At 46.1% G+C, this 25,556-nt stretch overlaps 2 protein-coding genes across 2 annotated transcripts; both read left to right on the top strand.

The window, feature by feature from the left end:
* Window positions 1-3,133: 3,133 nt before the first annotated feature.
* LOC126063190 (CMRF35-like molecule 5) lies at window positions 3,134-5,485 on the top strand. Its single transcript, XM_049861373.1, is given in 4 exon segments — window positions 3,134-3,498; window positions 4,863-4,928; window positions 5,122-5,157; window positions 5,293-5,485. Coding segments are annotated over 4 exon segments (660 nt in total).
* A 2,952-nt stretch (window positions 5,486-8,437) lies between these two features.
* On the top strand, window positions 8,438-12,340 carry LOC126063235 (CMRF35-like molecule 6). Its single transcript, XM_049861459.1, has 4 exons — window positions 8,438-8,806; window positions 9,623-9,973; window positions 11,247-11,358; window positions 12,004-12,340. The coding sequence occupies exons 1-4, from the start codon at window positions 8,746-8,748 to the stop codon at window positions 12,149-12,151; spliced, it is 672 nt and encodes a 223-aa protein (XP_049717416.1). The 5' UTR covers window positions 8,438-8,745; the 3' UTR covers window positions 12,152-12,340.
* Window positions 12,341-25,556: the final 13,216 nt, after the last annotated feature.

The following is a 25,556-nucleotide window of genomic DNA, read 5'->3' as shown; positions in this document are numbered from 1 at the left end:
ATAGAAGTCTAAAATGGGTCAGCTGGTTTGTGTTACTTTTGGAAGCTATAGAAGAAAATTCATGTCCTTGGTTTTCCTGCTTCCAGAGGCTGGCTGCTTTCCTTGGCTGGTGGCCCCACATGATTCTACCTAAGCTCCCAACCTCACAGCCCTTTCTCTTTCTCCAACCCTCCTGCCTCCTTCTTTAAGGATCCTTGTGATTACATTGGGTCCACCTGGATAATAGAGGATCATCTCAAGAGCCTAATTTAATCACATATAAAGTAACATTCACAGGTTCTGGGGATTAAGACATGGATAATTTTGAGGTTCCTTTGGTCTGCTGAGTACACCGTTTAACAGCCTTGTCCAGTCATTAGTTGATTTTCTCTGATATATGACGTACATACATACATGTCAAACAGACACTGTGAAGCAGTGAGGCCCACAGCAATCTGGACAGCATGTGACCCATCCAAAGGCACAGCCCCTATTCTACTTCATCCCATTTTTTCGCACAAGAAGTCGGCTCTGAATTCAGGTCTGCTAATTTTTCAAGAGAAGCCAGAAATCTGACGTTTTTTGAAATCTCTCATTTGTAAACACTGGCTTCATCAGAAACAACAACAGCAATACAGCATGGGCCACACCAACCCCCTCTGCTGGCTGAACCCCGCTGTCACTGCTCAACTCCAGATCTATGTTCATAAGCAGGGTGCATTTCTGCCACCTTTTTGTGCTGTCTTCGTAGAGGTTTAACATCAGAGGCGTATTAACTTCACCAAATGAAACTGGTAGATTTCCATCTTTTTTATACTCTAGAATCAGAACAAAAATACAGGAAAGGATTTTTTTCCCCTTAGAATCTAAAAAAATTATCTATAAAACTATCTGGCAGCAGAGATTTTATTACAGAAAATTCTTTGATCACTTTAAGCTTTTTTACATGATTATTGGCCTGTTCAGGGTCTTTGTTTGTTACTGAATCAATTTTTTTTTTTCTCCACGGAAAGTTGTCTGTTTTATTGAACATGTGTTGGCATGAAGTTCTGCAATTAGAAAGTATTATTTTATAATTAAAATGTTGCATTGTATGGTGTGTGAATTATATCTCAATATTAGCGTATTGACAGGGTCGTGCAACCATAGCCTCTATCTCCTTCCAGAACATTTTCATCACCTCAGAAAGAGACCTGGTACCCGTTTGTGGTCACTCTCCCTCCCCTCCTCCAGCCAGCCCCTGACAATCACTAATCTACTTCTGTCTCTGTAGATTTGCCTATTCTGGATATTTCATATGAATGGAATCATACAATATATGGCCTTTTGCTTCTAGCTTCTTTCTCCTGGCATAATGTTTTCAAGTTCCATCCGTGTTGTACCATGTACCAATTGTGGTGAAATCTCTCCAGCTCTGACCACTTTGAATTTTGGCTTTGTAAGAGTCTGATACAGTCTAAAGTTTTCATTTGCCGTGTGCTGTGATGGGCCCGGAACTCTGGTGTTGCAGTGGTTAAGAGCCCAGCTGCTAACCAAAATGTCAGCAGTTCCAATTCACCAGCCACTCCTTGGAAATCCTTCGGGGCAGTTCTACTCTGTCCTATAGGGTTGCTATGAGTTGGAATTGACTTGATGGCAATGGGTTTGGTTTTTTTTTGTTGTTGTTGTTATAATCAGTGGCAGAAACAATGAAACACTTGGCTACTAAATGAAAGGTTGGTAGTTCAAATCTCCCCAGAAGTTCTTTGGAAGAAAGCCCTGGGAATCTACATCTGAAAGGCCATAGCCATTGAAAAACCTATGCCCAGTTCTACTCTGAAACCCATGGACTTACCAGGAATCAGAATGGACTTGATGACAACTGGTGGTGGTAGTATAATCATCATCACCAACAAAATATAATAATAGAGAGATGTTGTTGTCGTGCGCCTTCGAGTAGATTCTAGCTCATAGCAACTCCATGTGGCAGAGTAAAACTGCCCCATAGGGTTTTCTAGAGTGTAGTCTTTATGGGACCAGATCACCAGGTATTTCTTCTGTGGAGACACTGGATGGATTTGAACTGCCAACCTTTTGGTTAGCAGCCAAGCACTTAACTATTGTGCCTTCAGGGCTCTAATATAGAGATAGATGCTATTATTATCACCCCGTTTATAGGATACAAAGGCACAGAGAGGTTAATTTGCTCAAGTTCACAGAGCTTGAAAGAGGTATAGCCAGGATTCAAATCTAAGCCTCCTGGCATAGCCTGTCCTCTTAACCAGTACTTTGATAGTCTCCTGGTGCACAAAAGACAACACCCTCTCTCCCTCAACATGAATTGCTAGGAAGTTTGGAAACAGAATTTGCAACAATGTAATGAAGAAAATGGGATCTGTGTGATAGGGATTCCGTGGCACATGGAGACCAGGTGGCGTCACTGTTTTGGTCAGCTTCAAAGCATTCCTTCCAGGTGCTTTACTATAGCAGGACCATTAGGAAGAGTCTGTCCATGGCCCTCTGCTAGAGATGCTCAGCTGAACCTCCTGAGGGTTGTCAGGACAAAGGGTCAAGGCAGTGACTACTCTTCCCCTATGTAAATGCATCTTCTGTTATTTCCTCCCCACTAGACCAGCATATAAAGGAGCCCTGGTGGTTCAAAGGTTAAGCGCTAGGCTGCTGGCTGAAATGTCAGCAATTGGAACCCACCCACCCAGTGGCTCTGTGGGAGAGATCTGGTGACCTGCTCGCATAAAGATTGCAGCCTAGAAAACCCTATGGGGCAGTTCTACTCTGTCACATGGGGTTGTTATGAGTTGGAATCAACTCAGTGGCAGCTAACAACAAAAGGCCAGTATAGCACAAGGTGCTTGGAAAAGGACGTCCCTTGAAATATAAAGATTATATTGGCCGTAGGGCAGGGAGAGCAGTGAATTATAGAAAGCTGTTATTGCTCAGTGTCAACATTTTTATTTCTTTTGAAATCTGTAGTGATGCTCTTCAGAGACTTAAATGGGGGGTTTGACCAGTGGAATTTTGAAGGACAAAAGGTCTGTCTTGTGGAAGATGAATTTCATCCTTGACTGTTATTCAGTTCATCAGGTGTTTGAATTTGGGAGCTATTCCCACTGCAGGAAGCTGTGGCCCTCCCCTCAGGGTGGCAGGTGACTGGTACATGGATTTGTGCTTTCCAGGCTGCTCTGCCATATCGGGTCCAAAAGCAGTGAGTGGCCCAAAGAGGGGCTCATTGACTGTGCGGTGTAGTTATGGCCCAGGATGAGAGACCTACTACAAGTGGTGGTGTCGAGGAGCTGTTTGGAATAGCTGCAAAATCCTTGTTAAAACCACTGGGTCAGAGAAAGAGGTGAAGGAAGTCCGCATGTCCATCAGGGACAGTCAGAAAAACCACACGTTCATTGTGACCATGGAGAAGCTCAGGGAAGACTATGCAGGCTTTCACTGGTGTGGGATTGAGAGAACAGGAATTGATCTTGGAGCCCAGCTTAAAGTGTCATTTGGCCCAGGTAAGAGCGGATGCCTGTGTGATGTGTCTTTCATTGCCTGCTCTGTCCTGGTCCTTAAGGGCTTTCTTGAGTGACTGAACTATGGTCAGGGCAGAGGGTGGTTGAGCCCCCAGGAGTCAGTGAACCCTGCTATACGCTTGGGGTTGGAAGGGGTTTCTCTTATATAATCTCTCATGGCTCCCAGGGCTTCTCCAGGATGGAATGAAGCCTTCCTGGCACATTCTCTTCTCTGCACAGCTCAGTCTCTTGCCCATAGAGAACAAGGCGATGGTCTCTAGTTCTAGCTCATGTCCCCTTCCATGGGACCCAGAGACCCCAATCCCTGCTAAAGCTTTCTTGGGACCCCTGGGGCCCAGGTGTGACTGCTCTTTGTAGAGTTCTGGGGTGGGACTTCGTTGCCTCTTCCCACCCTCCATCCCATCCTCAATCTCAGGGGAGACAGAAGTCCAGCATAGTTGGGTTGCTGTGGTTTAATTCTGAGGTTTGGAAAGGCCCCACAGTCAAGTGACTGCCCTCCTGGTGTCTGAAATCCCACTGTCTGCCATTTATACATTTGGATCTAATAATGTCTTTTCCTAAGTCCTTCTACATGGCAAACACTCCTGGGAAAGCCAGCTTAGAGGTCCCAGTGCCTTGGCTGAAGTTTATCTGTTGGACTCTGTTCTGCTGACCATTGGACAGGCAGCATGGGCACTCGGGACACTTGGGGTACCACAATCAACACAGCCCCAACCACACCTGCCCTGATGAGGCATGCTACAGTTTGCGAAGTACAGCATGCACATCGTCTGACTTAATCCTCAGAATACTCAGAGAAGCCACATTCTAGAAGCTTTGTAACTTGGCCAAAGTAAAGACTCTTCTTAACATTACGATTTTGTTTAGAACTAGCTCTGACCTTAGAAGTCAAAGATGTATGGTGTATATTAACAGGACTGTACAAGTTCCCATTCCACCCTGTCCTTTCTGGACAAGTAATATTGGGGGTGGGGGTGGCCTGAGCTGAAGCACTGTAACAAGCAGTGGAAGTGTTTAAAATCCAGGTGAACTCTAGCCACCCTTGTCCTGAGGCACTTTCTGGCCCTACTCCAGCCCTCCCAGGCCTGATCAAGGTCCTCTCTGTGCCTGTGTCACCCCCACCTGCTTCTGAGGCTCTTGAGGCTCCTAGAGCCTGGGGAGATATGAGAGATCCAGAGAGCAGCTCCTCCTCACAGCCCTGCTTCAGACTCCCCAGGACAGGGTGCTGCCCCCTCCCCAGGCTCAGAGCCATGTACAGGGCTGATCTGTGGGTCAGCAGGCAGAGTGTTATGTTATCTGGTCTGTGTGCCAAGCATCAGCTACAGTGCCAACTACCACCACCTCCACCAACACCCAATTTAGAATGCCAGCCACCCCAGAAGAGATCACAGCCTCCCCCAGCACGACCGCCCAGTGCTCCAATGACAGGTAAGCCAGCTCAGGCGCTCTGTTCCCTGTGACCCACTTGGCCCAAACTGCTCCAATGAGGGAGCCCTTCTCTATCCCAGGTTCTAGATGGAGCTTAGGCTTGGACCCTCAGGGTCCTTTGAGAGGGTGAGGGTGAGGAGGCCTGTCCCACTTGTCCCACCTGTCCCACACGGTGTCCTCCTCACCCCTGCAGACCCCCACCCTGGAGCTCAGCCCAGTTGGTAGGATTGTGAGTTGGTCCATTCATGCATTTCTTCATCTCACCTTTACTGAGTTAACCTGTACCTGGCAGGCAGGAAGAAGAGGAGGCTAAGGGCCTTCCCCCAATGAGGTGGCTCACTGCCTGTCATTGTGTCAGCCACAGGTCTCTTCTCATCAATGTCCGCTTCTGCATCCTGGTGTTCCTGGAGGTGCCTCTGTTCCTGGTGATGCTCAGTGCTGTTCTCTGGGTGAACAGACCTCAGAGGGGACCTGGGAAAAGAGGTGGGATCAGCCCACCTATGAGAACCAGTAGCCCTGGTCTCCAGAATGCCCTGTCCAAAAGCACAGACTGTTGAGTGGAATCAGAATGATCGTCTCAGAAACACACCCTGTGTCACCATCCAGGTCTCTCTGGGAACACTGTCTTTGTTACTGTCTGAAAAACATTTTCATGTGCATGATCTTCACACAACAGTGATTAATAATAAATATGTCTCTGTGACTAAGAGTGCACTGAGGCAATGAGTACACAACTTCCAATGAACATACAACATCACCAATACTTTGGAAACCTCAGAAGGTCTTCCTGATGTGTGTAATCCTTCCAGGACACAGTGTTGCTTTGGGATCATTCATTCTTTTCACAGGTGAGGCAGGTCCACAGCTCCCACTTGACATTTTCTGCCCTAATAGCCCACACATCACAGGTCTGCTACGAGTGTGAGGATTCTGCCAGTTTCTGAATATGGTTATTCAATCATGCATTCTGGCAAGCTCGGGAAATAACAGAGGTTCAGGGACCCACTGGGCTCCCTGGGAGACAGACCTGAGTCAAAATTCCTTTGATGCTCAACGTCCATAAGCCTCTACTCCTACCTGTGGACCAAAGGGGCAGCTAGTTCTCTAGGAATTGGGGTCAGTTCAGAGCCAGTGTCCAGGATTCCCTGAAAGGTCAGATTATTCCCTTCTACATGGAAAGTCAACCTGGTTAGTGGCTCCATGACACTTTAAGGAAGGTTGGGAGGATGGACAAACAGAAGTTTTGGCAGTAGAGTGGGGTGCTTCCTTCCTCCTTCCTCAGGGGACCTGACCTCCCCTTCCTTCAGGGGCACAGGGTTGGTGATCTGGCTCAAGTGTGGACACTGACTGAGCAGCAGCCATGACTCTCTGTTTGGAAACAAGAGTAAGTCAGGCTCCTGTTTACTAGACCCAGAGCTCTTAGACTCATGCCAGGCATGTCAGACTCAGACTTCTGCCTGTCAATCTCAGTCCCAGGCGTACTTGATGGACCTGTAACCCCAAAGATCTCTGCCTGTCATGCTGTTCTGAAGATTCCTTGATCATGGAGCTCCACCCCTGGGTCTTCTCACTCACTCATTCAGTCTGCAAATATTTATCAAGAGCTCACCAGGTAGCAGGCCTTGATCTAGGCATTGCAGTCCAATAAACAGACAAAGGTCTTTGCTTCCATGAACTTAGGTTCTGAGAGATGAGAAAACTATTCACAAACAGAAAAATCCGTACACACACAGAGAGAGAGTGAGAGAGAAACATAGAGGCAGAGCATGAGATGCCATGGAGTGAAATCAGCTGAGATGGGGAGAGGGGGCAGGGACAGGGGTTTGCTCTCAGGTGCCTCTGATGGGGTGACATTTAGGAAGGGATCAGAGGAAACTCATGCGGTGAGCCTTGTGCATCCCTGCGACAGGCAGGCCCTGGGGCAGCACTGGGCTTGACTGTGAACCAGACAAGACGCTGTCACTGTGCTCAGGGGCTCCAGTGCAGGGAGGACAGACAAAATAAATGATCACAGGTCTGAAAAAGGCCCAGAGAGAAGTGTTGTAGGAACCGTGGGGATGTACATAAAAGGATCAACATGACTTGGGAGGGTCATGGAAGTGTCAGCCCAGCCTGAGGGTGTGAGCCAGGCAGAGGAGGAGGAGACCAGGGTCTGGGCAAGGCCCCAGTGGGTTGCTGGCAGCACTTGGTGACTCTGGAACCAGGAGGCTGCAGTGTGAGGGGACAACCTGAGCTGTCTGTTGTAGGGGGATCTCCATGTGCCTTCATCCTCTGGGGAGCTGAGGTAGAGCTGCCACACGGGCATGAGAGTGTCTGAGAAGGACCACACTTTGGATTTAAGGGAGAGTGATTGGGAATGACAAGAACAGTGGGAGACCAGGGCCCTGTCCCCACAGCAGGACAAGGCCCCAGAGAAGCCAAGCCCAGAACTGAACTCTGGGAAGAATGAGAGGGTCTGGACTTCACTGGGTTGGGGGGATCAGCACCAGTGACTCTGGACCAGAGCAGCATGTGGTGGAAGGAGAAGAAGGAGGACAGTGCAGGGATCTGGTCACCTTGGGAGGTCCAGCCAGGCCCTCATCTCGCTGTTCCATCCTCATGGCTGTGCCTGAGATGCTGGTGCTGCTGACCAGGTCAGGAAGGAGGAGACAGACAGATGAAGGAGCAGGGTGTGGAGAGGGCAACAGGGACCTGCTTTGTGCATGACAAGGCTGAGAGGCTGTGACACACCTGGGGAGTCAGCAGGAAGGTCCTGTCCCTTGTCCTGCATTCATCCCCTTTCTAGGAGATTCTAAGCTTAAAGACCATCCCGTCAAGAGGACAAGTTGCTCTGCGTTAGGGCAGACCTGCCTTCCCCTGAGCCTGTCCCCGCCCTTGCCCCCTGTGAATCCCTTGGCTATCCGTATGGATCCAGGAGAGACACCACAGCCTGTGCTTGTCCTGGATGCCCTCTTAGCTATGAAACCTCCTTCACTGTGGCCACGTGTCTACTTCTTACGGCCCCCACTTCCCCTTTCAGCAGCTTCCTGCTCCTTTGCTCCACCTGTTCCATTCAGCTCTCTGTCCTCGTTCTCACTGGGGGTAAAGACAAGAGTTAAAAGCCAGGGTCTTAGAGGGATTATGAGGGTTGTTCTGCTCCTGGGTCTGGGTGCAGGGAGCAGGGAGCACAAGAGCAGGGGAGTCACAACCAGAGGGACATGCATCCTGGTTGGGGACTCAGCATAGATAGGACACTGTTGAAGTGTCTGGGGTCCTAGTGCCCCCTGTGGTCATAAGTAGAGCCGGGGGTCTCGGGGCTGGACTCTCCTTGGGCACGTGGAATGGAAGTTTGGAGTAGACACAGCCCCTGTGTCATCACCACCAAGGCTAGATAGGGATGGGTGGCCTCACCTACACCCCCAGGGTTGTCACCCTGATTACAAGGAAATGACAGTGTTGCAGATAGAGGAGGAGGAAGTCCCACCTAGAAGGAAACACCCAACTGAGCTCTGCTCTGTGGGAGATGAGCCATGGAGACTAGCAGGCCTGAGAGCGGTGGGGATGGCCTGAGTCCCCTCTGAGTGACTCTGGATTGTGAGTCAGTTGGAATGAGAGCAGCAAAAGGCCCCAGGCCCCAGTGTGTCCACCCCAGCCACTAGCTGCTTTTCCCCTCAGCTCCCTATGTCCTGACCCCTTGGTGAGCAGTCCCTCATCAGTGCTGGACGAAGGACAGAGAGGTGCAGAGAAAAGCAGAAGTGGGCACAAGGACCTCTGAAAGGAAGTTTGAGGCTGTGCCCGCTGGGCCCATGCTGTTGCAGGATACATCCGTGCTGGAGAAATGACCCCGTGGGGCAGGACCCAGTGGCTGCCCCCAGTGATGCTCCTTCTCAGTGTTCCAGGTGAGTGGGGCAGCCTTGGATTTGGGGACTTTTGCTCTAAGTCATGAGGGGAGTGATGGGGAGGAGGTGTGAGGAGGGAGTGAGAGGAAGGGGTAAAGAGGAGGTGAGGGGACAGGTGAGGGGAAGGGATGAAGGAAGGGATGGGGGTGAGGGGATGAGAAGAGGGAATGAAGGAGGTGGTGAGGGGAGGGGGTGAGGGGGTGATGGAAGGAAGTTAGGGAGGGGATGAGGGGAGGGGTAAGAGGAGAGAGCAAGGGGAGGGGGTGTGAGAAGAGAGTGAGGGGAGTGGGGTAAAGGAGGAAATTAGGGAAGGGGTGAGGGGAGGGGTGAGGAGAGAAGGTGAGGGGAGACAGTGAAGAAAGGGGGTGAGGGAGAAAGTGAGGAAGGGAGTAAGGGGAAGTGGTGAGGGGAGGGGCGAGGGGAGGGCATAAGGAGCAGTGGAATGAGCAGAGGGGAGGGGTGTTGAGAAAACCCAGGAGCCATCAGCGCACCGGCCCACTGGACAAAAAGATTCAGAGGGGCCTCAATGAGGTGCCTGAATGGTTACTGTAATTATTGCATCAGAAATGGTGTCTTGTTACATCACACACACACACACACACACACACACAGTATTTTCCTGTCCTGAGCCTTTGTCTCTTGGACCCCTCGATTCCCATTCCCACCTCTGACGGGATAGAGATCCTCACCCCTCAGTCCCATGTCTGTGGCCACTGCCCCCTCCAGACTATGAGGCGCCCTGAGGACCGACCCCTGGGGCACCACTGAACCAGGACTGTCCAAATGAGAAGCAAAGACACGGCTTGTGTCTTCCAGGCTGCCTGATGCTGATCGGCCCCAGTATGGTGATGGGTGCAGTGGGGGAATCTCTGAGTGTGCACTGTCAGTATGAGGAGAAATTCAAGGAAAACGACAAATACTGGTGCAGAGAACAGCTTTTTAAACCATGTGACAAGATTGTGGAGACCAGAGGGTTAGAGAGAGAGAAGGCGAAGGGCCGAGTGTCCCTGAGGGACCATCCTTCCCAGCTCAACTTCACAGTGACCCTGAGGAACCTCACAGTAGAGGATGAAGGCATATACTGGTGTGGGATTCATGTAACTTGGGCCAAAGACGGACTGCTTCTGTTCGATCCCATCTTCCGGGTGGTGGTATCTGTGTCCCCAGGTAAGCCTCTCCCCAACACCAGCTCTTGGACTACCTGAGTCTGAGTTGCTTATCAGTCCCTGGGGAAAATTTTGGGACAGTGGGCTGAACTGAAGAGTTTTGGGGGGTCAGTGACATGGAACATAATGTGTGTACATGTGTGTGTGTTCATGTGTGTCTATCCTTAGGGACTCCTATGTGTCATATGCCCATAGAGCTTTGGGTAGTGCTTTCTACCAGGTGGAGAGGGTTCTGCTCTGGGGATCCTTCCTGCCTTCCTTTTCTGACCAGGGCCAAGTCCACTCTGGAGCGGACCCTGTGTCTCTCTGTGGACAGTGCTCACTCCCTGCTTCTCTGGCTCCTTTACCCACAAGAAGAAATCCAGAGAAGCTCCTGAAATTACCTTCCCTCAGACCTCAGGGAAAGAGCATGGGAAGGTAGCTCTCATGACTTTTCTTACCTCAGATGTTCCTCCTTGTTCTCCAAATATTCCTTTTCTAATAGAACCCTATTCTTTCCTAAAAGCCAAATCAAACTTAATCTAGCTAAGTATATATATATATATATATATATTTAATAGTATTTTCTTATCTCTAACACTGTATTTTCTCATGTTCCTTCTCATCAGGTTAGGTTTCTCTCACAGGTAGGAGGTTTCCCTCACAGGCCCTGTGTGTGTTTGTATGTAAGTGTGGGGCACTAAAACCTCCCGATACTGCTGTGCGTGAGAGAAAGGCCTTCTGTCTGTGAGCTTCACCACAGGCCACTCCCTCTGGTCCACCCAGTGTCCATCTCTACAGAATTTTCTTCCTGGCCAGTCACTTCCCCAGAGAGGAGTCTTCAATAGCCACCTGGGGCCAGAAGCCTGGCTGAGGTTTGGGGCACTGAGACTCCAACAGTCGGGGTCCATCTGTCAGTGCGCAGAAGCCACTGAGCCTCCTGGTTTAGTCTGATGCCTCACTTCCAACATCAGCCTGGTCTGAGATCCTGGGTCCCCATCACACCAGATCAATCCTCATGGAGAATGAATGTCACCCAGTCCTCACCAGGGTGGACAGGAAGGAGGAAAGATGAGACTGTGGGGCTGGGATGCCATCTGGAACCAAGTGCTCTTTACATGGCCCCTCAAATCTCCATGTTTAGTGGGGTGACTCTTACATCTGAATGTATCCACCTGGCCATGGAGCACCTCACCTGAGTGACGTCACCTGTGTGTGAGGTCAGAGTAACACAGGTGATGGTGAGTGAGAGACCCAGAGGATGGCACCGGGCCTGACCTGTTCCTCATCCTCAGCCCTCACCACAGCCTCCAGCTCTGAGAGCTCCACAAGGACCCTTGGGCCTCCCACGTCCCTGCCAGCACACACCAGGCCCAGCACAACCGGGCAGGAGACCTCCAAACTCAGGTAACGCCTGCAGTAAGAATCCATCATCTAGTACTTTGCCACTTGGGTGCCACCTGGGTGGCTTGTCCTCCAGGAATGGAATGGAGTTCCCTTCTCCTGGGTCCCTCACTTATTTGCCAATTCCACACCTAATTGTTTAGGTCCTAAGTTCAAGGAGCCCTGGTGGTACGGTGGTTAAGCACTTGGCTGGTAACCGAAAGGTCGGCAGTTAGAACGCACCAGCTGCTGTGTTGTAGAAAGATGTGACAGTGTGCTTCAGTAAAAATTACAGCCCTGCAAGCCCTATGGGGCAGTTCTACTCTGTCCTACAGGGACACTACGAGTTGGAATAGATTCGACGGCAGTGGGTTTGATTTGAGTTCAGGGGTTCTCCAGGCCTTGGGGTACAGTGGCAAAGATGCAGGTCCCACCTGGATCCCTGGATGTCCCCTCACATCATCCCCATGGCTAGACCCTTCCTCCTGTCCCCAGGCCTAAGTTAAGGTGTGGGGATGGCAGTCCTTCCAGTGGGGCTGTCCTGTCCTTGGACCCGTCCAGGGTTGGCCCTGATATGGATTATGGGCTCATGACAAGGGGAAGAGGAGGCTCGGCTCAGGACCTCCCCCTAAGGAGGCAACTTATTGCCTGTCATTGTGTCCCCCACAGGTCCCTACTCAGCAGCATCCACTTCCTGCTCCTGGTCTTCCTGAAGGTGCCTCTGCTCCTGAGCATGCTCAGTGCTGTCCTCTGGGTGAACAGGCCTCTGTGGGGCCCTAGGGGGAGGCAGTGTCAGCCAGGCTCTAAGAGCCAGTAGCCCTGGTGCCCAGGATGCCCTGTCCAAAAGCTCAAGACACTTGGGTGGAATCAGAACGAGCCTCTCAGTGACAAACCCTGTGTTACCATCCCAGTCTCTATTGGAACACTCTCTTTGTTAATGTCTTAAAAACTTTTTCATGTACATGATCCCCACACAAAAAAATGAATAATAAATATGTCCTCTCTGACTACGAGTGCACTTTAGCAATGAGTACGCAACTTCCAACTAAAAATACAACATCGCCAATACTTTGGAAACCTCAGAAGGTCTTCCTGATGTGTGTAATCCTTCCAGGATGAAGTATTGCTTTGGGATCATTTACTCTTTTCACAGGTGAGGCGGGTCCACAGCTTCCACTTCACCTTTGCTGCCCTAATAGACCACACATCACGGGTCTGGCGCCAGTGTGAGGATTTTGCCAGTTGCTTGGTATGGCTGATTTCAGTGCCAGGGACCTGATGGGCTTGTAACCCCAAGGATCTCTGTGTGTCATGCTGTTCTGAGGAGTCCTTGGTCATGGAGCCCCACCCCTGGGTCTTTTCACCCACTCATTCAGTCAGCAAATATTTATCAAGAGCTCACCAGGTTTACTAGTAGCAGGCCCTGATCTAGGCATTGTAGTCCAATAAACAGACAAAGCTCTCTGCTTTCACAGACCTTACATTCTGCGCGCTGAGAAAACAATGAACAAACAGGAAAATCCATACACACACACAGAGACAGAGAGGCAGAGCACGAGGTTCCATGGAGTGAAATCAACTAAGATGGGGAGAGGGGGCAGGGACAGGGGTTTGCTCTCAGGTCCCTCTGATGGGGTGACATTTAGGCAGTGATCAGAGAGGAGTCATGGGGTGAGCCCTGTGCATCTCTGCAGGAGCAGCACCACAGGCACAGGGACAGGCAAGTCTACAGAAGTCTCCAGGGAAGTTTCCAGATGCCCATCTGGGCTGATCAGGGAGCAGATGTCTGCATGGCCAGGGTCCCCCATCTCCAGGGATCACTTTCCTGCCTCCTGGCTAGAAAAGGTCACACTAGCAATGCGGACCCCAACCCTCTGATGGCAGGTGAGGCCTGGGGGGTGGTTCATTCATCTGCTTCTCCACTCTCCAGGCCTTGCATGGACTTGTGACAGGCAGGCCCCTGGGCAGCACTGGGCTCGACTGTGAACCAGATAAGACGCTGTCCCTGTGCTCAGGGCCTCCAATGCAGAGGGGACAGACAAAATAAATGATCACAGGTCTGAAAAAGACCCAGAGAGAAGTGTTGTAGGAACTCTGAGGATGTACATAAAAGGATCAACATGATCGGGGAGGCTCATGGAACTGTCAGCCCAGCCCCAGGGTGTGAGCCAGGCAAAGGATGGGGAGACCAGGGTCTGGACAAGGCCGGAGTCAGTCTGAAATCAGACTGCTGCAGCATGAGGGGACCACCTGAGCTGGGTGTGGGAGAGGATCTCGATGTTCATTCATCCGGTGCAAAGGCGGAGGCCCCTGGGAAGTTTAGGCAGGGCTGTTGCAGGGCAGGGTGCTGTCTGAGGGGGACCAGAGCTACATGTGGTGAAGGGAGTAGGAGGGGACACAGCGTAGAGACCTGGTTACCATGGGAGGTTCAGCCAGGCTCACATCTCCCTTGATCCATCTTGATGGCCATACCTGAGGTGCTGGTGCTGCTGACCAGGGGAATGGAAACCAATTGTTGTACCTTGGATGACCGCTTGCAAGCGGTCCAAGGGGAAATGGTCGGATGTGGGGGCAGAGTCTGGAGAGGGCAACAGGGACCTGCTTTGTGCATGACAAGGCTGAGAGGCTGTGACACACCTGGGGAGACAGCAGGAAGTTCCTGCCCCTTGTCCTCCCTTCGTCCCCTTTCCAGGAGGACCTGAGCCTAATGTCCATCCTGTCATGAGGACAAGCTGCTCTAGGTTAGGACAGGTCTGCCCTGCCCTAGGAAGGCCTGTCCCCACCCTTGCCCCTGAGAATCCTCTGGTTATCCCCACGGACCCAGGAGAGAACTCATAGCGTGTGCTCCTCACAGATGCCCTCTTAGCTATGAAACCTTCGCTATGGCCACTGGGGGTGGAGTCAAATCTCTGCTTCTCACTGCCCCCACTTCCCCTTTCAGCAGCTTCCTGCCCCTCAGTTCCACTTGCTTCATTCAGTTCTATGTCCTCATTCTCACTAGGGTGGCGGGGGTAGGGGGTGGGGGGCCAGAGTGTGGTAAAGATTAGAGGGTCTCTGAGGGTTTGTGGGGGCTGTCCTATTCCTGGGTCTGGGAGCAGAGAGCACAAGAGCAGGGAAGCTGTAGCCTGAGGGAGCTGTACCCTGGTTGCAGACTCAGCACAGACAGGACAACTTTGAAGGTATCTGGGGTCCTAGTGCCCCTGTGTGGTCACAATTAGAGCTGGGGGTCTTGTGGCAGAGCTGTCCATGGGCGCATGGAGCTGAAGGTTGTTTGTGTCTCCCCTCCATCCTCAGGATTGTTACTCTGACCATAAGGAAATGACATTTTGACAGGAGGGAAAATATTGCCCCATCCAGAAGGAAACACCCAACTGGGCTCTGCCATGCAGGGGCACGAGCCATGGAGACCAGCAAGCCTGAGAACAGTGTGGAGGGGATGCATCTCATCTGAGTGACAGTGGGCTGTGAGTCAGGTGAGATGAGAGGAGCAAAACGCTGGGCCCCAGTGTGTCCACCCCAGCCAGCAGTTGCTTTTTCCCCGAGCATCCTCCATTCTGACTGCTTCAGGGAGCAGACCAGCATCACTGCTGGAAAGAAACAGAGGGATACTAAGAACAGCAGAAGTGGGGATAAGAACCCTTTGCAAGGAGGCCCAAGGCCGGGCCCACGGGTCCTGTGTTGTTGCGGGTGACATCTGCAGATAGTAGAGATATAACCCCCTTTAGAAAAAAGACTGACCTAAGGGTGGCACAAGCGGTTATCGATTGGATGCTAACTTAAAGGTTGATGGTTTGAATCCAGCCAGCAGCTCTGTAAAAGAAAAGACTGGCAAACTGCTTCTTTAAAGTTTATAGCCAAGAAATTCCTATGGAGCAGTTCTACTCTGTAGCACATGGGGTGGCCGTGATTAGGCATCAACTTGATGGCAACAGGGGTTTTGTTTTGTTTTTTCTCTTTTTTTTTAATGGTGCTTTAAGCGAAAGTTTACAATTCAAGTCAGTTTCTCATACAAAAACTTATACACATGTGGTTATGTAACCCTAGTTGCTCTTCCTGTACTGTGACAGCACACTTCTCCTTTCCACCCTGTATTTCCCATGTCCATTCAACCAGCTCCTATCCGTTTCTGCCTTCTCATCTCGCCTCCAGACAGGAGCTGCCCACATAGTCTCATGTGTCTACTCGAGCTAAGAAGCATACTTCTTAACAGTATCATTTTATGTCTTATAGTCCAGTCTGATCTTTGTCTGAAGAGTTGGCTTCGGGAATGGTTTTAGTTTTGGGCTAATAGAGAGTCCGGGGGCCATTCACTCTGGGGTCCCTCCAGTCTCAGTCAGACCATTAAGTTTGGTCTTTTTACTAGAATTTGAGTTCTGCATCCCATTTTTCTCCTGCTTCATCAGGGACTGTCTGCTGTGTTCCCTGTCAGAGCGGTCATTGGTGGTACCAGGCACCATCTAGTTCTCCTGGTCTCAGGCTGATGGAGTCTCTGGTTTATGTGGCCCTTTCTGTCTCTTGGGCTGCTATTTTCCTTGTGTTTTTGGTGTTCTTCTTTCTTCTTTGCTCCAGGTGGGTTGGGACCAATTGATGTACCTTAGATGGCTGCTTGCTAGCTTTTAAGACCCCAGATGCCACTCACCAAGGTGGGATGCAGAATGTTTTCTTAGTACATTTTGTTATGCCAATTGACCTAGATGTCCCCTGAAACCATGGTCCCTATACCTCCGCCCCTGCTACTCTGTCCCTTGAAGTGTTTGTATTCAGGATACTTCTTAGCTTTGGGGTTAGTCCAGTTGTGCTGACTTCCCCTGTATTGTATGTTGACCTTCCCTTCACCTAAAATAATTCTTGTCTACTATCTGATTAGTGAATACTCCTCTCCCTCCCACTCCACCCTCTTAACTATCAAAGAATATTTTCCTCTATGTTTAAACCTTTTCTTGAGTTCTTATAGTAGTGGTCTCACACAATATTTGTCCTTTTGTGACTGACTAATTTCACTCAGTGTAATACCTTTCAGATTCATCCATGTTATGAGATGTTTCACGGATTCATTGTTGTTCTTTCTTGTGGCATAGTATTCCATTGTGTGAATATACCATAATTTATTTATCCATTCATCTGTTGATGGGCATCTTGGTTGTTTCCATCTTTTTGGTATTGTGAACAGTGCTGCAATGAACATGGGTGTGCATATATCTATTCATGTGAGGGCTCTTATTTCTCGGGATGTATTCCAAGAAGTGGAATTGCTGGATAGTATGGTAGTTCTATTTCTAGTTTTTTAAGGAAGTGCCAAATCGATTTCCAAAGTGGTTGTACCATTTTACATTCCCACCAGCAGTGTATAAGTGTTCCAGTCCCTTCACAACCTCTCCAACATTTATTATTTTGTGTTTTTTTGGATTAATGTCAGTCTTGTTGGAGTGAATGGAATCTTATTGTAGTTTTGATTTGCATTTCTCTAACGGATAATAACTGTGAGCATTTCCTCATGTATCTGTTAGCCACCTGAATGTCTTCTTTGGTGAAGTGCCTGTTCACATGCTTTGCCCTTTGCCCATTTTTTAATTGGTTTATTTTTCTTTTTTTCTTGAGGTTTTGCAGTATCTTGTAGATTTTAGAGATTAGACACTGATCGATTTGTTGTAGCCAAAACTTTTTTCTAGTCTGTAGGTTGTCTTTATTCTTTTAGTGACATCTTTGATGAGCATAAGTGTTTGATTTTTAGGAGCTCCCAGTTATCTAGTTTCTGTTCTGGCATTTGTACATTGTTAATAATGTTTTGTATACTGTTTGTGCCATGTATTAGGGCTCCTAACGTTGTCCCTATTTTTTTTTCCATGATCATTTTCATTTTAGATTTTATATTTAGGTCTTTGATCCATTTTGAGTTAGCTTTTGTGCATGGAGTGAGGTATGGGTCGTTTCATTTTTTTACAGATGGATATCCAGTTATGCCATCACCATTTGTTAAAAAAAAACTGTCTTTTCGCCAATTAATGGACTTTGGGCCTTTGCTGAATATCAGTTGCTCATAAGTAGATGAATTTACATCTGGATTCTCAATTCTGTTCCATTGATCTGTGTATCTGTTGTACCGGTACCAGACTGTTTTGAGTGGCGGTATAATAGGTTCTAAAATCAGGTAGTGTGAGTCCTCCCACTTTGCTCTTCTTTTCAGTAATGCTTTACTTATCCAGGGCCTCTTCCCTTTCCATATGAAGTTGGTGATTTGTTTCTCCATCTCATTAAAAAATGTCATTGGAATTGGAATCGGGATTGGATTGTAGCTATAGATCACTTTGGGTAGAATAGACATCTTCACAATGTTGAGTCTTTCTATCCATGAGCAAGGTATGTTTTTCTACTTATGTAGGTCTCTTTGGGTTTCTTGCAGTATTCTTGTAGTTTGCTTTGTACACGTCTTTTACATCTCTGGTTAGATTTATCCCTAAGTACTTTATCTTCTTAGGGGCTGTTGTAAATGGTATTGATTTGGCGATTTCCTCTTCGAAGTTCTCTTTTTTGGTGTAGAAGAATCCAACTGACTTTTGTATGTTTATCTTGTATCCTGATCCTTTGCTGAAATCTATTAATTCCAGTAATTTTCATGTGGATTCTTTGGGGTTTTCTGTGTATAAGACCATATCATCTGCAAATAGAGATACTTTAACTTCTTCCTTACCAATTTGGATACACTTAATTTCTTTTTCTAGCCTAGTTGCTCTGATTAGGACCTCCAGCACAATGTTGAATAAGAGTGGTGATAAAGGGCATCCTTGTCTGGTTCTCGTTCTCAAGGGGAATGCTTTCAGACTCTCTCCATTTAGAATGATGGTGGCTGTTGGCTTTGTATAAATGCCCTTTATTATGTTGAGGAATTTTCCTTCTATTCACATTTTGCAGAGTTTTTTTCATGAATTGGTGTTGAACTTTGTCAAATGCCTTTTCCACATCAGCTGATTAGATCATGTGATTCTTGTCTTTTGTTTTATTTATTTATTTGGTTTTGTTTGTGTCTCTAAGTCTAAGGTATGTCTCATAGGCAGCATATAGACAGATTGTGGTTGATTATTTTTCTACTGTTGAACCATCCCTGCATACCTGGCATGAATCCCACTTGGTCATGGTGAATTATTTTTTTGATATGTTGTCAAATTCTATTAGCTACAATTCTGTTGAGGATTTTTGCATCTAAGTTCATGAGGGATATAGGTCTGTAATTATGCTGGCATCATAGAATGAGCTTGGGAGTATTCCACCATTTTCTATGCTCTGAAACACCTTTAGGAGTAGTGGTGTTAACTCTTCTCTGAAAGTTTGGTCTAATTCTCCAGTGAAGCCATCAGGGCCAGGGCTTTTGTTGTTGTTGTTGTTGGGAGTTTTTTAATTACTTTTTCAATCTCTCCTTTTGTTATAGGTCTATTTAGTTGTTCTACCTTGTGTTAGTTTAGGTAAGTAGTGTGTTTCTAGAAATTTATCCATTTCCTCTAGGTTTTCACATTAGTTAGAGTAAAATTTTTCATAGTATTCTGTTATGATTCTTTTAATTTCAGTTGGATCTGTTGTGATATCACCCATCTCATCTCTTATTTGGGTTATTTGCTTCCTCTCCTGTTTTTCTTTTGTCAGTTTGGCCAATGGTTTATCGATTTTGTTGATCTTCTCAAAGAGCCAGCTTTTGGTTTTGTTAACTCTTGCAAATGTTTTTCTGTTCTCTATTTCATTTAATTCTGCTCAAATTTTTATCATTGCTTTCTTCTGGTGCCTAGGGTCTGCTTTTGCTGCTCTCTTTCTATTTGTTGGAGTTGTAGGGATAATTCGTTGACTTTGGCCCTCTCTTCTTTTTGAATGTGTGCATTTATCGTTACAAATTGACCTCTGAGCTCTGCTTTTGCTATGTCCCAAAGGTTCTCGTAGGAAGTGTTTTCATTCTCATTTGATTCTATGAATTTCTTTACTCTATCCTTAATTTCTTCTATAACCCAGTAGTTTTTGAGCAAGATGTTGTTCAGTTTCCATGTGGTTGATTTTTTCCTTGGTTTTTCTGTTATTGAGTTCCACTTTTATGGCTTTATGGTCAGAAAAGATGCTTTGTAATATTCTGATATTTTGGATTTTGTTAAGTCTTGCATTATGGCCTAATATGTGGTCTATTCTGGAGAATGTTCCCAGTGCTTTGGAAAAGAAAGCACAGTTGGCTGCTGTTGGGTGGAGTGTTCTGTATATGTCTATGAGGTCATGTTGGTTGATTGTGGCATTTAGATCTTCTGTGTCTTTATTGAGCTTCTTTCTGCATGTTCTGTCCTTCACCAAAAGTGGTATGTTGAAGTCTCCTACTATTATTGTGGAGCTGTCTATCTCTCTTTTCAATGCTGTTAGAGTTTGCTTTCTGTATTTTGGAGCCCTACTGTTAGGTGCATAAATATTTATTATGGTTATATCCTCCTGGTATATTGAGATTTTTATTGTTATATAGTGTCCTTCCTTATCCTTTGTGGTAGATTTTACTTTAAAGTCTATTTTGTCAGAAATTAATATTGCCACTTATTTTAGTCATGTAGTGCTGCTGTAACAGAAATATCACAAGCAGATTGCTTTAACAAAGAGAAATTTATTCTCTCACAGTCCAGTAGTTTACAAGTCCAAATTCAGGGTGTCAGCTCAGAAGACGGCTTTCTCTCTGTCAGCTCTGGAGGAAGATTCCTTGTCATCAATCTTCCCCTGGTTGAGGAGCTCCTCAGGTGCAGGGACCCCAGGTCCAAAGGATACTCTCTGGTCCCTGTGCTGCTTTCTTGGTGGTATGAGGTCCCCAAGTCTCTGCTTGCTTCCTTTCCTTTTTATCTCTTGAGAGATAAAAGGTGGTGCAGGCCACACCCCAGGGAAACTCCCTTTACTTTGGATCAGGAATGTGGCCTGGGTAAGGGTGTTACAATCCTACTCTAATCCTCTTTAACATAAAATTACAATCACAAAGTGGAGGACAACCATGGAATACTGGAAATCATGGCCCAGCCAAATTGATACACACGTTTTTGGGGGGCATAATTCAACCCATGACACCACTCCTGTTCTTTTTTTTTGTTGTTTGCTTGATATATTTTTTCCATCCTTTGAGTTTTAGTTTGTGTCTTTAAATCTAACGTGTGTCTCTTGTAGGCAGCATATAGACAGATGGTGTTTTTCTAATCCATTCTGCCACTCTGTCTCTTTATTGGTGCATTTAGTCCATTTACATTCAGCATAATTATTGATAGGTGAGTTTAAAAAAAAGATAGGTGAGTTTAGTGATGTCTTTTTTCATGTGTGTTGTTGACAGTTTCTTTTTTCCGCTCTTTTCTGTGCTGAGTCATTTTTCTTTATATATTTTCTTTTCCTCTTTTTCATTGTTGTTTTTGTATTTGCTGAGTCTTTATGTTTTTCTTGTTTTTTATTTTGATGTGTAGGATTGTTAGTTTCCTTTGTGGTTACCTTAATATTTACCTGTATTTTCTAAGTTTAAACCAATCTTTTCTTTCTTTATATCTCCTTGACTTCTTCTCCATATGAAAGATCTATGACTACATTTTTTTAATCCCTCTTTTTTGTTTTAATGTTGTCATCTTTTACATAATGAGGTCTCTGTTTCCCTGTTTTGAGCATTTTAGATTTGATTTATTTTTGTGATTTCCCTATCTGGGTTGATATCTGGTTGTTCTGTCCTGTGTTCTAGTCTTGGGTTGTTATCTGATGTTGTTTATTTTCTAACTGGAGGACTTTCTTTAGTATTTCTTGTACTCGTAGCTTGGTTTTTGTGAATTCCCTAAACTTCTGTTATCTGGAAATGTCCTAATTTCACCTTCATATTCGAAAGACAGTTTTGCTGGATATATAATTCTTGGCTGGCAACTTTTTTCCTTCAAGGCTTTATATATGTCACCCCATTGCCTTCTTACCCGCATGGTTTCTGCTGAGTAGTCAGAGTTTAGTCTTATTAACTCTCCTTTGTAGTGACTTTTCGTTTATCCCTAGCCACTCTTAAAATTCTCTCTTTATCTTTTGGTTTCAGCAAGTTTGATTATAATATGTCTTGGTGACTTTCTTTTGGGATCTACATTGTGTGGGATTCAATGAGCATCTTGGATAGATATCTTCTCATCTTTCACGATACCAGGGACATTTTCTCCAAAAATTTTCTATTATCGCCCCTCCCCCCCCCCGTTCTGGTACTCCAATCACTCATGGGTTATTCCTCTTAATAGAGTCCCACATAATTCTTAGGGTTTCTTCAATGTTTTAAAATTCTTTTATCTGATTTTTCCTCATATATGTGGTTTCAGGTGCTTATCTTCAGTCTCACTAATTCTGACTTTCATTTCCTCAATTTTGTTCCTGTGACTTCCCATTGAGTTATGTAATTCTGAAATTTTATTATTAATCTTTTGGATTCCTGTTTGCTATCTCTATGGATTCTTGCAGCCTATTAACTTTGGCATTATGCTCTCCTTTAATCTTCTTAATTTCCTCTAATGCTTTGTCTGTGTGCTGCTTGGCTTGTTCTGTGTTTTGCCTGATCTCCTCCCTGATCTCTTGGAGAGTTCTGTATATTAATTGTTTGTATTCTACCTCTGGTTATTCCAGCAAGTTCTCTTCATCTGGAAGATTTCTTGATTCTTTGTTTTGGGAGCTTGCTGACGACATCATGGTCTGCCTCTTTAAGTGATTTTATGTTGGCTATTGTCTCCAAGCCATCAATAAGTTATTGTATTTATTAATTTGATGTTTGCTTACTGTGCCCTAACTTCTTGTTTTGTTTTGTTTTGATATAGGCTGCTCAAGTGAGCTACTTTGATTATTGACGCCTTTGAAGCTTTAACATTCTGTTACCAGGTGGTTAGAGCTGCTACTAGGTATATGAGCCCAGGAGTCCATTTACTTTTCTTGTATGGATTCAGCTCAGTTGTCCAGGTGGTCAGTCACCAAGTGTGTGGTGCAGATTCTCACCTACAGTCTTAGAAGAGCAGGGGTGATTGGTTTAGACACAGGTATCTGGCTACAGTATGGGGTCATGCACTGAGCAAGGCAGAAGCCTGACAACTGCCCCTGAGAGTGTGTGAGTAAAGCATGTCCCTCTTCCCTAGTTCATGTAGGTGGGTGGGTTTTGCAATTGGACTTTGGGCACCCAGTGCTGTTGTGTGTAAAGACTGGGAGGCACCACTTATCCTTGGGCCCCTTTCATGGGTGGCTAGGTGGTGAGGGTGGGGCCACAAGTCCTCAGGCCCCTGAGGTGGGTAGGTCAGGACCCTGCTTAATAGACAGAGCAGTGTCAAATGTCATGAATCTGCCTCTCCACCATATAGCTGAAACAGCTGTAATTAGACTTCAGGTATATGCCCTGTTTTACTGTGCTAATGAAGGCCTACACTGTTGAAATGGGCCCAGACAGGTCTGTGCAGGGGTGAAAAGCATTCAAATCTGTGGAGCCCTTATACCTGTGCCTAGGCAAAGGAGTTGTTTCTGCCCTGAGTTCCTGGCTTACAGGAGCTGGCAGATTATTTTTTCCCCTGTTTGTTAATTTGTGCCTTCTCCAAGGCCGGGAGAAGGGCTCAGGACACCTGACAGGTCCTATTTCCAGCCCAGGGAAAGATGTTATCACTGAAGCTGACTCAGGACCCAGTGCAGAGACGGGGGAAGAGTCAGGTAAATGGGAGACAGTTTTTTCCCAAAGGGGTGTTTTTTGCTCCACATGGTAGATTAGATGCAAGCACTTATCTTCTGCTGATTGCGTGCCGCTTTTCACTGATTCTGGAGGCATGAGTGGAATCTCCACTGCTCAGTCTCTCCTGATGTAGAAAATGCATCCAAAATACCACTGCTTGCCTCACCATACTCACACCATTGGATCCAGCCTTCGGGGTGCAGGTTCACACTGGGTCAGGTCCGGCAGCTCCTCGCTGCTTCTGAACTCTCTGTCCCTCCCCCTGCCACTCAGCCTGATTCCTCAACTTTGCCTTTGATGTTCAGGGCTCCTAGATTGTCATATTGATTCTCTTGCTTTTTGGGGGGGATCTTTGTTGTAGGAGAGAACCACAGGAAACGCCTGACTACTCTGCGATCTTGTTCCTGCCTGTGGGGGTTTGGTTTTTAAAGACACTAAATAATCTCTTACACTTGAATAGCTTTATAACACTATACTATTTATTTGTATAGGTTATTTTTTTATTTTTAAATTTTATTGTGGTAAAATATACATAAGACAACCAAATACCTCATGGGATTTGTTTTCTTGATTTGGAGGTTTAGCGTCATGGTTTCATGTGACATCCCAGTTAATTGGCCTAATGACATGCTCAGTGCTTCTGTTCTACCTTCTTGTTTGTTGAGTTTCCAAGAGGTCATCCAAGCTACAACAGTCAGTCTCCTTTCACCTGGAGCAACAGAGGAAGAGAAGAACCAGGAATAAGAGAAGGAAATGAATATGTGGCCTCCATGAACAACCGCCTCCTCTGCCATAACCAGAAGAACTGGATGGTGCCTGACTATCATTGCTGAAAATTTTGATCAAAGATTCTGTAGGAGAATCTTGATAAAAAGGAGGAAAATGTAGGACAGAATTTCTAATTCTCATTCACTCCAGACTTTTAGGAGCTATGGAAGCTGGGTGAATCAACAAAACTATTGCCCTGAGATAATCTTTAAGACTTAAACCAAAAATATTCCCTAATGTCTTCTTTAAAACAAAAAATAGCTTTAACTAGTAAAGAATGTCTGCCTTGAGCATTATGCTCTTTTAAGGTCTATCTCTATGGGATAAAATCGACAACAGCAACTCAAAAGGTTAGATAGAAAATTTAATGGGCAGTGATTTTATGTTAATGGGGGAGGAACAATTCTGAAAAGGAGGGTAAGAATGGTAGCACAACTTGAAGAATGTAGTCAATGTCACTGAATTGTACATGTAGACAGTGTTCAATTGGTATATGTTTTGCTGTGGATACTCTCAACACAAAAAATTATTTTAAACTGTTAAATATATATATACACACACATACACACAGGAGCCCTTGTGGGGCAATGGTTACATGCTTGGCTGCAACCCAAAAGATTGCTGGTTCAAATCCACCATCACTGATGGGGAAAAAAGACCTGGAAATCTGCCCCCATAAAGATTACAGCCTAGGAAACCTGATTGGGGAGATCTACTCTGTCCTATAGGGTTGCCATGGGTCAGAGTTGACTCAACAGCACACAATAACAAGAAGAGCAAAATATATGTAACAAAAAATTTGTCATTTTGACGATTTTTGTATTTTTTTATTGTGGTAAATGCATATGTAACAAATCATTTCCCATTTCAACTTTCTCCGTGTGTACAATTCAGTGGCTTAGTTACATTTGTCATGTTGCATTTTAACCATTTTTAAGTGTACAATTCAGTGCTATCAATTACACTCACCATGTTGGGCCGCCATCACCACTGTCAATTTCCAAAAGCTTTTCACCACCCCAAACAGAAACTACACCCCTTAAGCAATAATCCTATTGCCTCCCCTTAGTCCCTGACAACCAATAATCTACTTTCTGTCTTTATACATTTGTCTATTCTAGACACATATATACATGGAATCAGACAATATTTGTCCTTTTGGGTCTGATTGTTTCACTCAGCATAATGTTTTTAAGGTCCATCCATGTTGTAGCATGTATCAGAACTTCATTCCTTTTTATGGCTAATATTTCATTTTATGTGTATACCACATTTTGTTTATCCACTCAACTGTTGATGGACACCTTTTGGTTATTGTGAATAATGCTTCAGTGAATGCTGGTGTACAAGTATCTGTTTGGAACTATGCTTGCAAGTCTTTTGGGTATATACCCAGGAGTGGAATTGCTGAGTCATATGGCAATTCTACATTTCACTTTTTGAAGAGCCACTGAACTGTTTTCACAGTGGGCTGCACCATTTTACATTCTCACCATCGATATGCAAAGGTTACAATTTCTGCACATACTCATCAACACTTTCTATTTTGTGTTTTTCTGATCAGAGCCATGCTAGTGGGTGTGAAGTAGTATTGTGGTTTCGATTTGCGTTTCCCTGATGACAAATGATGATGAGCATTATTTCCTGTGCTTGTTGTTATGTTGTTGATAGGTGCTGTCGAGTAATTTCTGACTCATCGCAATCCCATGTACAACAGAATGAAACACTGCCTAGTCCTGAGCCATCCTCACAA

This window comes from Elephas maximus, chromosome 19, assembly GCF_024166365.1.
Source record: "Elephas maximus indicus isolate mEleMax1 chromosome 19, mEleMax1 primary haplotype, whole genome shotgun sequence".
Lineage (NCBI taxonomy): Eukaryota > Metazoa > Chordata > Mammalia > Proboscidea > Elephantidae > Elephas > Elephas maximus.
Note: the sequence above shows the minus strand (reverse complement) of the source record. Positions and strands in the feature narration are given on the sequence as shown.